The 14,117-nt window shown below is 41.0% G+C and overlaps 2 protein-coding genes across 2 annotated transcripts; both read right to left on the bottom strand.

Annotated features, from left to right (window-relative positions):
- Positions 1-4,994: 4,994 nt before the first annotated feature.
- On the bottom strand, positions 4,995-5,955 carry LOC105538821 (olfactory receptor 10J1-like). Its single transcript, XM_011978775.1, is given in 3 exon segments — positions 4,995-5,113; positions 5,116-5,604; positions 5,607-5,955. Coding segments are annotated over 3 exon segments (957 nt in total).
- Positions 5,956-12,561: 6,606 nt separating this feature from the next.
- LOC105538814 (olfactory receptor 10J4-like) lies at positions 12,562-13,496 on the bottom strand. Its single transcript, XM_011978762.1, is given in 2 exon segments — positions 12,562-12,821; positions 12,824-13,496. Coding segments are annotated over 2 exon segments (933 nt in total).
- Between the last annotated feature and the right edge of the window lie 621 nt (positions 13,497-14,117).

The following is a 14,117-nucleotide window of genomic DNA, read 5'->3' as shown; positions in this document are numbered from 1 at the left end:
CCCTCCCCCAGCCTCGCTGCTGCCTTGCAGTTAGATCGCAGACTGCTGTGCTAGCAATGAAGGAGGCTCCGTGGGCATGGGACCCTCCTGGCCAGGTGTGGGATATAATCTCCTGGTGTGCCATTTGCTAAGACCCTTGGTAATGCGTAGTATTAGGGTGGGAGTTACCCGATTTTCCAGGTGTTTCGTGTGGCAGTTCCCCTGGCTAGGAAAAGGGATTCCCTTCCCCCTTGCGCTTCCCAGGTGAGGCGATGCCTCGCCCTGCTTCAGCTCTCACTGGTCGGGCTGCACCAGCTGACCAGCACTGATTGTCTGGCACTCCTCAGTGAGATGAACCTAGTACCTCAGTTGAAAATGCAGAAATCACCAGTCTTCTGTGTTGCTGGGAGCTAGAGACTGGAGCTGTTCCTATTTGGCCATCTTGCTCCAGGTCAACCTCCTTTGTTTTTAAAGTAGGAAAGTTTTCTTTTAGTGAATACTGGGAGCCCATGGTGGACTTTGGTGAAGAGCCCATTTTTACCAGTCACTTCTCACAGCTACAACATAAGGAATGGGAAGACTTGACATCAGTAGACTGAATTCAAGCCTTAGCTCTCTCATTCATTAACTCTCTATTCCTGGTTGAGTTGCTTAAATGTTGTGACCCTCAATTTCAAGATGTCTTTGCAGGTGAATCATTAACGTCTATCTCAGTTCAGAGACCTTCAGGTTTGTATTGTGTCTCCCTACCCCCACCCAGTACAAGTGCTTAGGCTTTCCTTTGGGCTTACAGATGTTCTAGAGATATATGTCTGTAGATTGTTGGGGAGGAGGGAGTATGTGCCCAACTGAAATATTGAAAAGGCATTTAACATATCCTAGCCTCAGTTCTACTAGGCAGAGTGAGTGAGGTACTCATGCTTTCTAAAGTCTTAGATGGCATCCACAGAAATAAGAGTTTAAAGATCGAGTTGCTGAAGGTTTCCTTAGAAAAAAGAGTAATGCACCACCATAAAGATCTCAAATCCCTCTGTTACATGATCTGTCCCTTTATTGCTAATGGAGTTTAATATGTGCTTGAAGAGAGGGGAGCTGGGTGACTGGCCAAGAACCTGCATTTATAATTCTTTATTTATAATTTAAAAACATCCATTGGAACTAAAGCTTTCTTCCTTCTGTGGTTTAGTTTAGCATTCATTAGTCTACCAAAAATTAACATAGCATATATATATATGCTATGTTTATATATATATTTTATATATATAGAGAGAGAGAGAGAGACAGAGAGAGAGACAGAGAGAAAGAGAGCAGTCTCTCTGTCCACAGGCCAGAAACTCGGCATAATTGACCACCGTTATTCCCAGCACCTGGCTCCAGATCTAACGCAACACAGTGTCTACTGAATTCTTGAATCTGTTTAAGTAAGGGTTAGGTTTGCTTGTGGAGCTCTAAATGCTTTTCTATGATTTGTTTTAATATTGGAGAAAATGGATACTTATGTTCCATAAAATCTTAGCTGGTTCTGCATGAATAAGACTTTACAGCTTGTGCTGTGCTGGAGATGCTCTTCCTCGTGAGTCCCCGCTGGCTAGAGTAAGGGTCCCAGGTGGCCCTTTTATATAGGCCCTCTCTTGGAAAAGCCTCAGGGATGAGGTTTTGATTTATTTAGAATGTTTGAGGCCCAGAGAATGTAAATTTTGCCTAGTTTGATTTCTCTAGTACATCACTGTCTCCATTGTGAGTCGCCCTTGGGTGAGGATTCATTCTAGGAAAACAGAAAATGCCAGCCAACTGGTGCAAGTTCAAGTTCTGCCTTCACTCTTTTTTCTATCTCAGTCTTATTATTTGTGTAATGAGAGCCTTATCCTTGTCTCCCTTGAGATTGTTCTGAGGACCTAGTGAGATAATGGTTGGGAAATTGTTTTGTGGCAAGGGGCTACAGTATGAAAGCAGTGATACTGAGCATGAATGGTGACTAAAATAGTTCCAAAAAACAGGAATGTTGAAAACATTTGATTCCATAATGTCTGACTGTTAAGCTATTCTGTTCAAACAAGATGTTTGAAAAACCTAGGTGATAAATGTTCTAAAATTCCATGGTGATGAAATGTTCTGAGTGATGTTCAGCAGGAGCTGCATAGCCTTTGGCCCCAGGAGATAGCACTACACACAGATCAAGGCAACCTTACTGTCCAGGTAACAGATTTATTTCACTGAACTTCAACATGCAAAATCCATTCTTGGCTTGTTGAGATTTAGCTTTATATAGATCAGGAAAAAATATCCCGAGGCTTACATTTTTGTCATTAAATATTAAGCATACTTTGTTCATTTCTCCATCACATTGAATTATGGTGAGTTCTGCATAAGCCCATCTCCCTTTCAAGACTGAAAACTATCTAAGGGATAGTACAGGGCTTATTTCAAGAGTTTTTATGTCTAGCATAGTGTCTGGCACACAGTAAAGACTTTATGAATGTTTATTGAATGACTGGTAAACATTTCATGAATGTTTACTGAATGCCTGTCAAAATCTTTACCAGCAATATTTTGCTTTTAATTTTTCAATTTTTTTTCTTGTCAGTTAGCAACTTGTCTTAGTTACTTTTAGCCACCTTATGATGTTCTTAGAGAACTTTAGATATGGTTTTATTTTTGCCATTGACCTTGTTAATCCTGAAAAATGCCCGAGTAGTTCTATTATGGTCTGGAATGCAGATACATGTGTCCTTTGGATCTCTGGTGTTTGTTTGTTTGTTTGAAGGCTTTTCTGATTAATGAGTCCACCCTTTCAGCCTAGTAGAAAGTGTGCCCTGAGACCATACTTCCACCAGGTCTGAGGCCCAGCCTAGTCACTGATTTGACAGTAAATCTTTATTCTTCCCTTGGTGCTCATCTGCATCTCAAACCCCAAATCTACACGACAGTCCTTGGACAGCCCCCACTCCATGTTCTCTCTGACAGTCTGATTCAGCTTCATCTTAAGTACATAATTATTTCTGTGTATTCTCCCCAATACCTTAGTCACATTTTCTTTTTACTCATGAGTTTTTTGGCTTGGAGTCCAAAGACCCCTTCCCCCATACGGCTTTTTAGATATCTCAGGGGAGCTAAGTATGATAAAGATGTTAAGAATTCATATGTGATGCTTCACAAACTGAATCCTAGTTCTCCTAAGTCCTGGCTAGTTCCCATGTTTAAAACTTAAAACTGACCAGGTGCAGTGGTTCACGCCTGTAATCCCAGCACTTTGGGAGGCCGAGGTGGGTGGATCACCTGAGGTCAGGAGTTCAAGACCAGCTTGGCCAACATGGAGAAACCTTGTCTCTACTAAAAATACAAAAATTAGCTGGGTGTGGTAGTGCAAGCCTGTAGTCCCAGCAACTTGGGAGGCTGAGACAGGAGAATCACTTGAACCCAGGAGGTGAAGGTTGCAGTGAGCTGAGATTGTGCCACTGCACTCCAGCCTGGGCAACAGAGCAAGACTTTGTTAAAAAAAACAAAAGTTGGCCAGGCGCGGTTGCTCATGCCTGTAATTCCAGCACTTTGGGAGGCCGAGGCAGGCAGATCCTGAGGTCAGGAGATAGAGACCCATTCTGGCTAACATGGTGAAATCCCATCTCTACTAAAAACACAAAAAAATTAGCCGGGCATGGAGACGGGTGCCTGTAGTCCCAGCTACTGGGGAGGCTGAGGCAAGAGAATGATGTGAACCCAGGAGGCGGAGCTTGCAGTGAGCCGAGATCGCGCCACTGCACTCCAGGCTGGGAGAGAGAGCAAGACCCTGTCTCACCAAAAAAAAAAAAAAAAAAAAAAAAAGAAAAAAAAAAATTAAAGCTGAGATTCCTTAATTTGGCATATGAGGCCTTCAGAATATGACCCCGACCTACCCTTCTGGTTTTATCTCCTTCAGTCCCCACTTCCTCCATGTCCTGAAGTCAGCACAACTGAATCATTTTTCGTTCCCTGATCAGTCCTTTTGTTTTGGTACCTGTAGCTACATTGTTTCTTCTCTTTGGAATTCTTTCTTATCATTCAGACAATCTCTTGTGTTTTAAAACCAGTTTACATCACAGGTCCCCTCCTCTTTAAAGACTTCCCTGACATCTCCAACAGTCTCTCTCTCTTCCCTTTTCCCTTTCTTTCTTTTTCTGAGTTCTTCTTTAATTGTTTGTAAACGCCATTTATCATAAAGAACTGAAACCATACTGTCAAATGCTTGTTTTTGCCACTAGACTTGTAGCTTCCTGGAGCCAGGCAAGGAAGCTTTTTTTATGTTTATTTCTCCAGGACCTAGCACAGAGGCTAGTTCATAGCTCTTGCCCGTTATGTGTTTTCTGATTTAACCAAATTTGAAAGGATCCAGGAGTATCTCCGATTGTGCCCTCAAAAGACTGCCATGATGACTGTAGAATTGCCACGATCTCTAATTAAACTGTCTATGCTCACCATATTTAATTAGCAGTTTTGCTAGAATCTAGGATAAATTAACACATCCAGGAGAGAAAATCTATTTCTCCTGGGCTATCTAATCCTAAGGTCACTCTCCCTCCCCACACAGTAACTTATTACTTGACATGTCATAAACATACTCCAATAGGGAATCCAGTTTTAGAAGCCCTGGTGCTCTAACGTAGGAAGAAAGGGATTGTAGAAAAAGATTTTAAGTGTGTCTTGGATTCCATTTTCTCAAGGGGCTTTCTATTGCCTTCATTAGGTGCAGATTCACAAAGAAACCAAAAGGTCAGTACACAATTTTCAGCCCACACTACTTTCTGACCTTTTATTTAGGCATATCTTATCCTTGTCTGTCTATTTATCCCCCCAAACACGGATAACGCTCCATCCAGTAACTTTATTTAAAGCTTCAGACTCCCAGTTTTATGAAACTGCTATTCCTCTTTTGCCTCTTATTTAAGGGGCAGGTCTCTAGGAGACAAGGGTTTGCGAGTTTACACCTCATATTCCTGCCTAGTGTGGGTGTTGACAGCCTCAGGAGAACTCTTCCTAAATGGTCAGGAAAACTTCCCACCTACAGCCCTGCACAGAGCATCTTTGACCTCTTTGTTTCTCAGGGTATATACCACAGGGTTCAGTAGGGGAGTGATGACAGTGTAGGTCACCGAGATCAGTGGTCATGATCTCTGGTGTTCTCTGACTTGGGCTTGAGGTAGGCAATGGAAGCCCAGCTGTAGTGGACAGTGACCACAGTAAGGTGGGAGGCACAGGTGGCAAAAGCCTTCTTCCGGCCCTCAACTGAAGCAATCTTGAGGATTGTAGAGATAATGAGAACTTAAGAAATGAAAACCAGACCCAGAGATACAACAAGCACCAGCACACTGATAATCAAAGTCAGGATTTCATTGACAGTGGTGTCAATGCAGGAGAGTTTCATCTCAGGTCGGATGTCACAGAAGAAGTGGGGCACCTTTCTAGCACAGAAAGGTAACCTGCATACAGATGTCACTTGTGTTATTGCTACAATCAGCCCAATGCTGCAGGCCCCCAGGACAAGCTGGATACGCACCCTCTTGTTCATAATGACCGTGTATCTCAGGGGGTTGCAGATGGCCACAGAGCAATCATATCCCATTGCTGTGAGCAGGAAGCAGTTAGTGATGCCAAGGTTACAAAAAAGAATATCCGTGTGGCACACCCTGCCAATGATATGGTCTGGTTCATACCTACGAGGCTGGAGAGTATCCTTGGGAGAATGACCAATGTATATACAGTCTCTGATATGGGCTGCATGCTCAGGAAGAAGTTCATGGGTGTGTTAAGATGATGATCTATTCGGATGATGGTCACAATGATGGTAGTGCCTGCTAGGGTTAAGATGTATAGTGCAAGGAACACTCCAAAAAGGGTGATCTGCTGTTCATGGAAGCTGGAGAAACCTTGGAAAACAAAGTCAGTGATGAGAGTAAAGTTCTCTGTTTTCATTGATTGGTTCCCAAATCTGAAGCATAAAAACATGAAAGTCACGTAGTCTCAGTAAAACAGTGGAAGCACATTTCTGAAATTGATTGAAGTTCAATAGTTCTCAGTTATAAATCTGGGGATATATTTCCTAGTGGATTAAGTTAATCCCTGGGTTTACTTATCTTTACTTAAAATATTTTTACTCTGTGACCATCTGTTATAATTTTCCATGCATCACAGAATCATATAGTCTCACTTTTTCACTGTATAACCATGCATGCTCCTACTTCATTTCTACTCTTCCTCCCTGACATCTGGAATGACTCCTCTTTTCTCCTCTTCTTTCCTACTCTTCAGAGACAAGCGCACATTTTCAGCCCTTCATAAAACCATGTTACACTCGGAGGTCCTCGTGTTTTTTTGGATTATTTTTACCCCATTATTTCTGCCTCACCTCACACAAATGCTCAGCAACTTTAAAATACCTTTTACATCTTTTCATATTTCACTAGCTCCAAATTATGCATGGATTCGGTGCTTGAAAATAATTTGTTTAGGGATGGACTAGTGATGTCTTTTCTTTAAAGACTATGAATCATCCCCCTTGCACATCCTTTAAGAAGTAGAAGCAAAGTAGAAAGGTTCATCTTGTCTTCAAGAAGAAAAAGGAAAATCTTAGCCAACCACCAGCCTCTCCCACTTCTGTCTGAGCGATGGAAGTCTGCTGACAGTTCAGAGCACTGATTCACGTATGTTATAAACTATGCTACATCTTTACCTTCCCTAAACCAGAAGGCAAATTTATAGCCAATACAGCTTTGTGAGTAAGCCTACACCCACTCTGCAGAGATAAACAATTGTATCAGCAAAGATACAGCAAATTTAAGTGTCCCTCACCTAAAGCAAAAGCAGACCCTGAATATACAAAAACAGCTACACCAAAGGTACATCATTTTGTTGAAGGAAGGGGATGAGTTCAATTTATGTAATATTTCACATTTTTATCTCTTTAAACAGTAAGCTTCTGTAGGGTATTTAAATTATATTCTGATTTGCTTATGCATATTCAGAAAGAGAAGTTTTGCATAAAATAAATCACATCAATGATGAAGGTTAGTATGCGTGGAGACTTTCTTCAAGTTCATAAAAATCTATTTAAAAGACGTTGATGACCAGCTGTTAATCATTTACACTAAGAATGCTAAAAAGAAAGTAAAGCTGCAATAGAGAATATTTTCCAATAAAGAAAATCATTTGATACTAAAATATATGTCTAAAGACATTTGTCTTCTGTGAGGCTTCTGAGCAAAAACTATGTAGTAGTCCAGCCGCGGAGTGGTATGGCGCCTCTATGGTGAAATCAGAAATGCTTGGCAGAGCTTTTAACTGTTACAATAATGAGCACAGAAGCTCTTGGCCATTCAAGATGTGAAATGTCCTGCAAAACTTGTGGTGGTTCTGCCCAAGGAAGAATTGTCTTATTCCAAACACCACTAGAGTTCCCACTGAGAAACACATGGCTAAAATGTCATCTTATCTGACTGAAACTTGTCTGTCTTGAGGTAGAAGAATGGCTATTATGATTTGGTTAGCATCCTCCCAACTCTTGGAAGCCTATAATTCTTCTAAGGAAACGGAAGGAAGAGCAAATATAGCTTATGAAGACGTGTCCAGCTGTGATAGGAGCTGAAATACTACAATAAATTAAAGTCAGCCCATACGTAATGAGCCCCATTTCAATCCTTCTTCTAAAGACCACTCACATGACTCTGCTTAGCACTGAGGCACAACAGGAGAGCTGGGCTAGAGGAGGCTGAGGAGTAAGGATTGAAATGTCAGGCTCCCTTGGCCACAATGGATAGGCACAGGGTGACCAAGGTGAGCAAGGTGACCAAGGTGAGTAAGGTGACCAAGAGTGCCTACGGCAGGACCTGAGGCTGAGCAGGCAGGGCATAAACACACTCTAGTGGGAATATAGTCAGGTTTGAGAGTCACAGGCATTCTTGACAACCCCTCTGTGTGGAAAAGTCTTTGAAGCCAGAGAAGATGCTCTCCCAGGATCAGGCAGCTGGGCTTCTGGGGGTCACTCCCTGAAGACATTCTGGGAGCCACCCTGGGGCTGGGAGGATGCAGATAACAGGTACCTGGAGGTCTTATTATGTATAAGGCTCATTTACTCAATTCCAGGCTAGTGCTTGGGGAGCCTGGGGAAAGTCTTTGCTTCAAGTTGGAATAATATTTGAGGAAGCTGGTTTATTTAGTTGATTTTTAATTATTTGAATAAGTGAGCGTGCATGTGTGCATGTGGTTTATTTTTTATTTTTTATTTTTTTTGCAGATGTGTCTCAGAAATCCATACTGACAAATCTAGGCAGCTCAAGCTTAGAGCCATACCATCTTGGATTTCAGGAAATTTAGGGTCTTTTGCTTATAGGCAGGAACTCTGTCTAGTATAAGAATCTGGTTTTCTTTTTGGAATAGAAGTATTTAAATATGGTCATCATTCTGCAGAGGACAGTTCATGGTGCCTGTCTTTGCCCTGTGGCATTCAGGATTGGAAGTACACTATCTTTAGATCCAAAGGTTTTCTCCTGAAGGCTAGGAAACAGAAATTAGCTTTCGAACTCTGTTCTCTTTACCCAGATTTTTCTTCCCTTTATTTTGTAGACTTCTAATTGTCTGTGAAGACCCAACTCCAAATTTACTTCTCACTGAATACTTTCCATGAGTTGTTTATTACTTCTTTAACAATTTCTTAGTCTTTCATGTGATATTTATCTGCGTTCATTCATTCTTTAAGCACTGAGCATATGTCAGGCCCTGTGCTAGTTGCTGGAAATACAGAAATGGACGAGGTGCTGCACCAAACCTTGAGGAGCTCATGGTTTAGTTGCAGGTGATAGACAATCACAATAACTGAAATGTAACTGTAAGTGATACAGGGAGGAGATAGTCCTTGATTACACTAAGGTTGATTATGGAAAATTACATTGTGTAGGTAAAGTAAGAACAGATTACAAAAGAGTATTTGAATGTATCACTTTTAAGAGCCTCTCAAGTGATTCTCACTTATCTCTCCTGCTCTTAGACTTTAAAGTTCCTTAGCAACTACCCTCTCAAGGAAGTGATTCTCTCTCTCTCTCTTTTTTTTTTAACCACTAACGATCGTATGCCCTCTTCCGGTCTTTCTGGTGATTTTGTTTCCTTGTTGAAAATAAATAAGTAAATAAATAAACATAGCCTGCACTGGGATTTGGTATATTGACCTGTAAGGTGGGAAGATGGATTTGAAGTTGGCAAAAAAGAGGAAGAAAAACCAGCTAGGCTACTGATGTAACAGAGATAATTGGGATTGATCTAAAGGTGTGGCAATTGGCCCAGAGGGGAGGGACACATGTGAGAGACATCTGAGGGAAATCAATAGGACTTGTAACTGAATCAATGTGTGGCTCAAAGGAGAGGAAAGAACCAATAATTTCATAAACTGCTCTCATCAGGTTCATTCATGTTGACTCTCTGATTATTTATAAATATATATAGCTTCTTCTTGTAACAGATGAATCAAAGAAAATGATTTGCATATTAAAGGTTCGTGATTAGATATCATTGGTGGCTATGAGATCTCAACAGGAAAGGAGTGGAATTGGGCAAAAGAGCTCAAGGCTTTATGATACTATTGCTTTGGGACAAATTAGGAAGATTGTAGAAATGGGGAACTGGGTTGATGATATAAAAATGTGTTATCTGGAAAAAAGGACAGGTATACCACTTCAGTAGCAATTAATATTTATCAAACACCTTCACAGATTTTTGTCTCACATAAGCCTCCAAATAACCCTCTGAAGTCAGTAGCAGTATCTAATTTTACAGATTAGAGATGTACAGAAAGTCCAATCAGCCACCAATAGCAAATATATTGGGATTTTATGCTAGAAAAAAATGAACACATGTGGAGTGACTATAGAAACAAAGCTGGCAAAATAGCCAAAAGAACTTGCTGTATAAAATCTTCTAGTTCTGCAGACTGCTTTATTTGGGGAGCAGATTCCAGTGGTTCTTATTATAGTTTGTTTATGGCATTCAATTTAGCTTAGGATCCTGGGTCTAGACCTCTTAAGAAGGCTTTGGAATTGTCAATGGGAGTCTTTCAGGGCCCCGAATAGGGCTCAAAACAGATTTAACTGGGTTCCTAAAGTTATGTCTACTCCCACACCATCTTCCACACTATTTCTGTCACCTAGAGCTGGCGTGTCCAAATTGTCTGTGTATGAAAACCGCTTTTTACGTCCAAATATTTCTTGGATCTCCAAATTGATAATGTTTGGATAATAATAGTTGTACTATTTGTACCTATTGATAGGAAAAATAAGTTCTGAAAAGGAGAACTATGAATTAGTAATTGGTGCTTTCAAATGAATTATGGTACTTTAAAAAATACTTGCAGATGCTTTTGTCACTATTTATTCAGACTGCATGTGAGAATTGACGCACACAGAAACCCTGGGACTTCTTGCAGTGACTCTGAGACAACTAGGAGAGAAGAGGGAATGATATTATGAGATGTATTTGGCAGGTCAGTAAGGCAGGCATAAATAAAGGGAATCTGGAGGAGAAATGCAGACAGGTGCTCTTAGTGGTTTATTAACCACAAAAAGAACACTCAGAGTGAAGTCTGAGTGATTCCCCATAGACATAGATACCACTTTGCTTAGGTCTAGTTCCACATAAGCAGAGCCTGAAATAAAGTCCTGGGTATATCCAGGAAGCAATACTTGGAAGACACTGGGAGAACAGTTAGTTTCCTTTTACCAGAACACAGGATCAGGGACTATAAGAGAAGTCCAATTACAAAGTCAAGATCTCCTGGGTAAAAGGAAATTCTATTGACAAAGAACAAATGAGAATCCTATTGTTAAAGCTAGGGCTCTGTGTCCACATCAAGAGTGACTTGATGTTGACCTCAGAGTGACCCAGGAGCAATGTCTGTGGAGAGTGGTGGTGGAGAAGGCGCTGATAGCTTCCCATGTAGAGGTCCATAACATTGTTGACTTCTCACAGCAACCCTGGGAGGTGATATTGTCAGCCTTACCGTGCAGATAGGAAACAAAACCCAGGGAGGTTAAGTATCATAACAGGACACATGCTTGTAATGGCGGATCTATGATTGGGAATGTATGCCTCTCTGTTCAAAGCCTGTACTCTACCTACAATATCATACTGTTTTAGTATCTCCTACTCAAGGTCATTGGTTCTTAGAGCGGGAGTTCAGGGTAAACAATAACAGTTCTTGGACCACTTTAAACTTCCTTTCCTATTTTCCTCTTTGGGATTGTACTGAGTGAAAAAGGGATGCACCAAGCTATTTTAGGAAATGGAGTGTATTATAATACACTATTATTGAACTTCCAGACTGATTGTAAAGTCCAAAGATATCGTGAACAGGATCCGAGATATGTGTAAATCCACAATTTGGAATGGGGTGGAGGCTCCTCCTTTTCCTAGGAGTATGGAGTAGTATAATTTAGTTATTATAGAGGAAAAAGCTGGTTAAAATGAACATCATGAGCTTACAATGCAACTAGACTTCAGGGCTGGGCTGCATGTGTTTAAATCCTGATTCTGCCTTGAGGAATTAACTTATTTGAGGTCTCAGTTTCCTCATCCATAAAAAAGGATAATAAAATATCTATGTCATAGATTTATAGTGAAGATTAAATGAATAACATACTTAAAATAATGGCTACTATCTCGGATACATTCAATAAATGTACCAAAAGGAGATGTCACAAAGAGGGGCAAACAGCCTGAAAGTGTTAAAATAATAAAAGGAAAACAAGGGAGAAGAGCTACCTTTTAATTGTATTTTGGCTGCTCACAGCAGTCTTCTTTCCTTTTTCTTTCCTTCCCTCCTTCTTCCTTTTAATAAATACCTAACATCTACTATGCACCAGGCACTGCTCCAAGTGCAACAGATGCAAAAAGAATACTTGCAGTGTCTGAGTAATTGCCTCGTAGACATAGGTACCACCTTGCTTAGGTCAGGTTCCACAGAAGCAGAGTCTGAAATAAGGTCTTGGTTACAGTGATTGACTAAGGAGTGCCCTCAGAGGAAAGGGAATGAGAGAAGCAGGATGGGGAAGAGGATGACTGTGCAAGAACATGGTCTCAAGCTGGAGCATAACTTCAGCCTGATCTAATGGAGGGATCTAGAATTGTGCCCTAGAGTTGGTCCCATCCTCAGACAAGAGGGGGTGGTGGCCTTTTGTACCCTTTGTGTCATTCATGAAGTCAAGTCCATCTTACATAAACTTCTATGATATGATAGTATATATTCTTCCTATTCTCCCTACTGGTTTGTGATACCTTATGCCAAGAGTAACAGGAATAACATCTAACATTATAGTGCAGTGCATGGATACCCTTTATCTTATTTGATTTTCATCATGCTTGGTAAACTTATATATCTGACTTGGTAAATCTATCTATTTCTTTTTTCATTAATATTTTTCTTCCTTGTTTCAATCTATGAGAGGAATAGATTCCTAGATGCTGCCTAGATCAGCCACCTGGTGCTCTCATACTTTCTCTCATCTGATTGTTCTCCTCACTGTGACACCTCATCAAACTCTTTTTCTTTGACTGTTATTGAATGACCAGCACCTAAGAGAGAGGCTTTCTGCCCAAAGCTCTGAGCAAGGCATCCTTGACCTCTTTGTTCCTCAGGCTGTATACAACAGGGTTCAGCAGAGGAGTAATAACAGTGTATGTCACAGAGATAAGTCTGTCCTACAGGAAATTTTGGGATTTGGGTTTTAAGTAGATGAAAGAGGTACAGTCATAGTGGACAATGACCACTGTGAGGTGTGAGGCACAAGTAGCAAAGGACTTTCTCCGGCCCTCAGCTGATACAATCTTGAGATGGTGGTGACAATTAGGACACAGGAGACTAAGATCAAGACCATGGGCAGAACAAGGGCACGGAGACTGATGAGCAAAGTAATAAATTCCTTGATAGTAGTGTCTGCACAGGTGAACTTCATTATGGGCTGGATATCACAAAAGAAGTGGGAGATGAGATTAGCATCACAGAAGGGAAGGCTGAACACAGAAGACACCTGAATGATAGCTGTGCTCAGGCCAATGCTCCAGGATCCACTTGCCAGTTGTATACAAGCCTTTTTGCCCATGATGACCGAATACTGTAGGGGCTTACAGATGACCACATAGTGGTCATACCCCATGACCATGAGCAGGAAGCAGTTATTGACACCAAAAGTGAGATAGAAAAAGAACTGAGTGGCATAGCCTGGGATGGAGATGGTTTGTTGAGGACTGAGGAGACTGGACAGCATTTTGGGGATGATGGCCACAGTATAACAGGTCTCAGAAATAGACAGCACACTCAGGAAGAAATACATGGGTGTGTGAAATTGATGGTTAAGGCAGATAACTGTCAAGATGATAGCATTGCTGGCAAGGGTCAAAAGGTACAAGACCAAAAAGACCACAAAGAAGATGTGTCCGTGATGCCACTCAAAAATGGAGAAACCCTCAAATGTAAACTCTGTCACAGCCATGAAATTGGGCCTTGGCATTGAGGAGAATCTGAGACTGAAAGAGATGAGGTGGGAATGTTGAACATCTAGGCTGGAAACACTGGGCTGGTCCAGGATGATCATCAGCCATATGCAGGCACAGAAATGGGGTGTAGCTCTGGGTTTCAGACGCTCTCAACATTCAGACACGGGCAAGTGCTGAAAGACCCATCAAGGTTCTCTGGGCCCTGAGACTTGGGGACAGATGTAGTATATGTATATTGACAGGAAGCAATTATGAAAACTGAGTACAGATGCCCTTCAGTGTATGATGAGGCTACATCCTGATAAGCCCATCATACGTTGAAAATATCATGTTAAAAATGCATTTAATACACCTGACTGAACATCATAGCTTGCCCTAGCTAAACTTAAATGTACTCAGAACACTTGCATTAGCCTACAACTGGGAAAATCACCTAAAATAAAGTCTATTTTATGATGAAGTGTTGAATATCATAGGTAATTTTTGAATATTGTACTGAAAGTGAAAAACCAAATGGTTGTATAGGTACATGAAGTATAAATTCTTCCGTATGCATATCACTCTCACACTATTATAAAGTCAGAGACTGTATGTATTGGAAATTCCTAACTGGTTTAACTGGAAGTAGATGTAGA

The sequence above is a fragment of the Mandrillus leucophaeus genome, unplaced genomic scaffold (genome assembly GCF_000951045.1).
Source record: "Mandrillus leucophaeus isolate KB7577 unplaced genomic scaffold, Mleu.le_1.0 Scaffold1034, whole genome shotgun sequence".
In the NCBI taxonomy this organism is placed as follows: domain Eukaryota; kingdom Metazoa; phylum Chordata; class Mammalia; order Primates; family Cercopithecidae; genus Mandrillus; species Mandrillus leucophaeus.
Note: the sequence above shows the minus strand (reverse complement) of the source record. Positions and strands in the feature narration are given on the sequence as shown.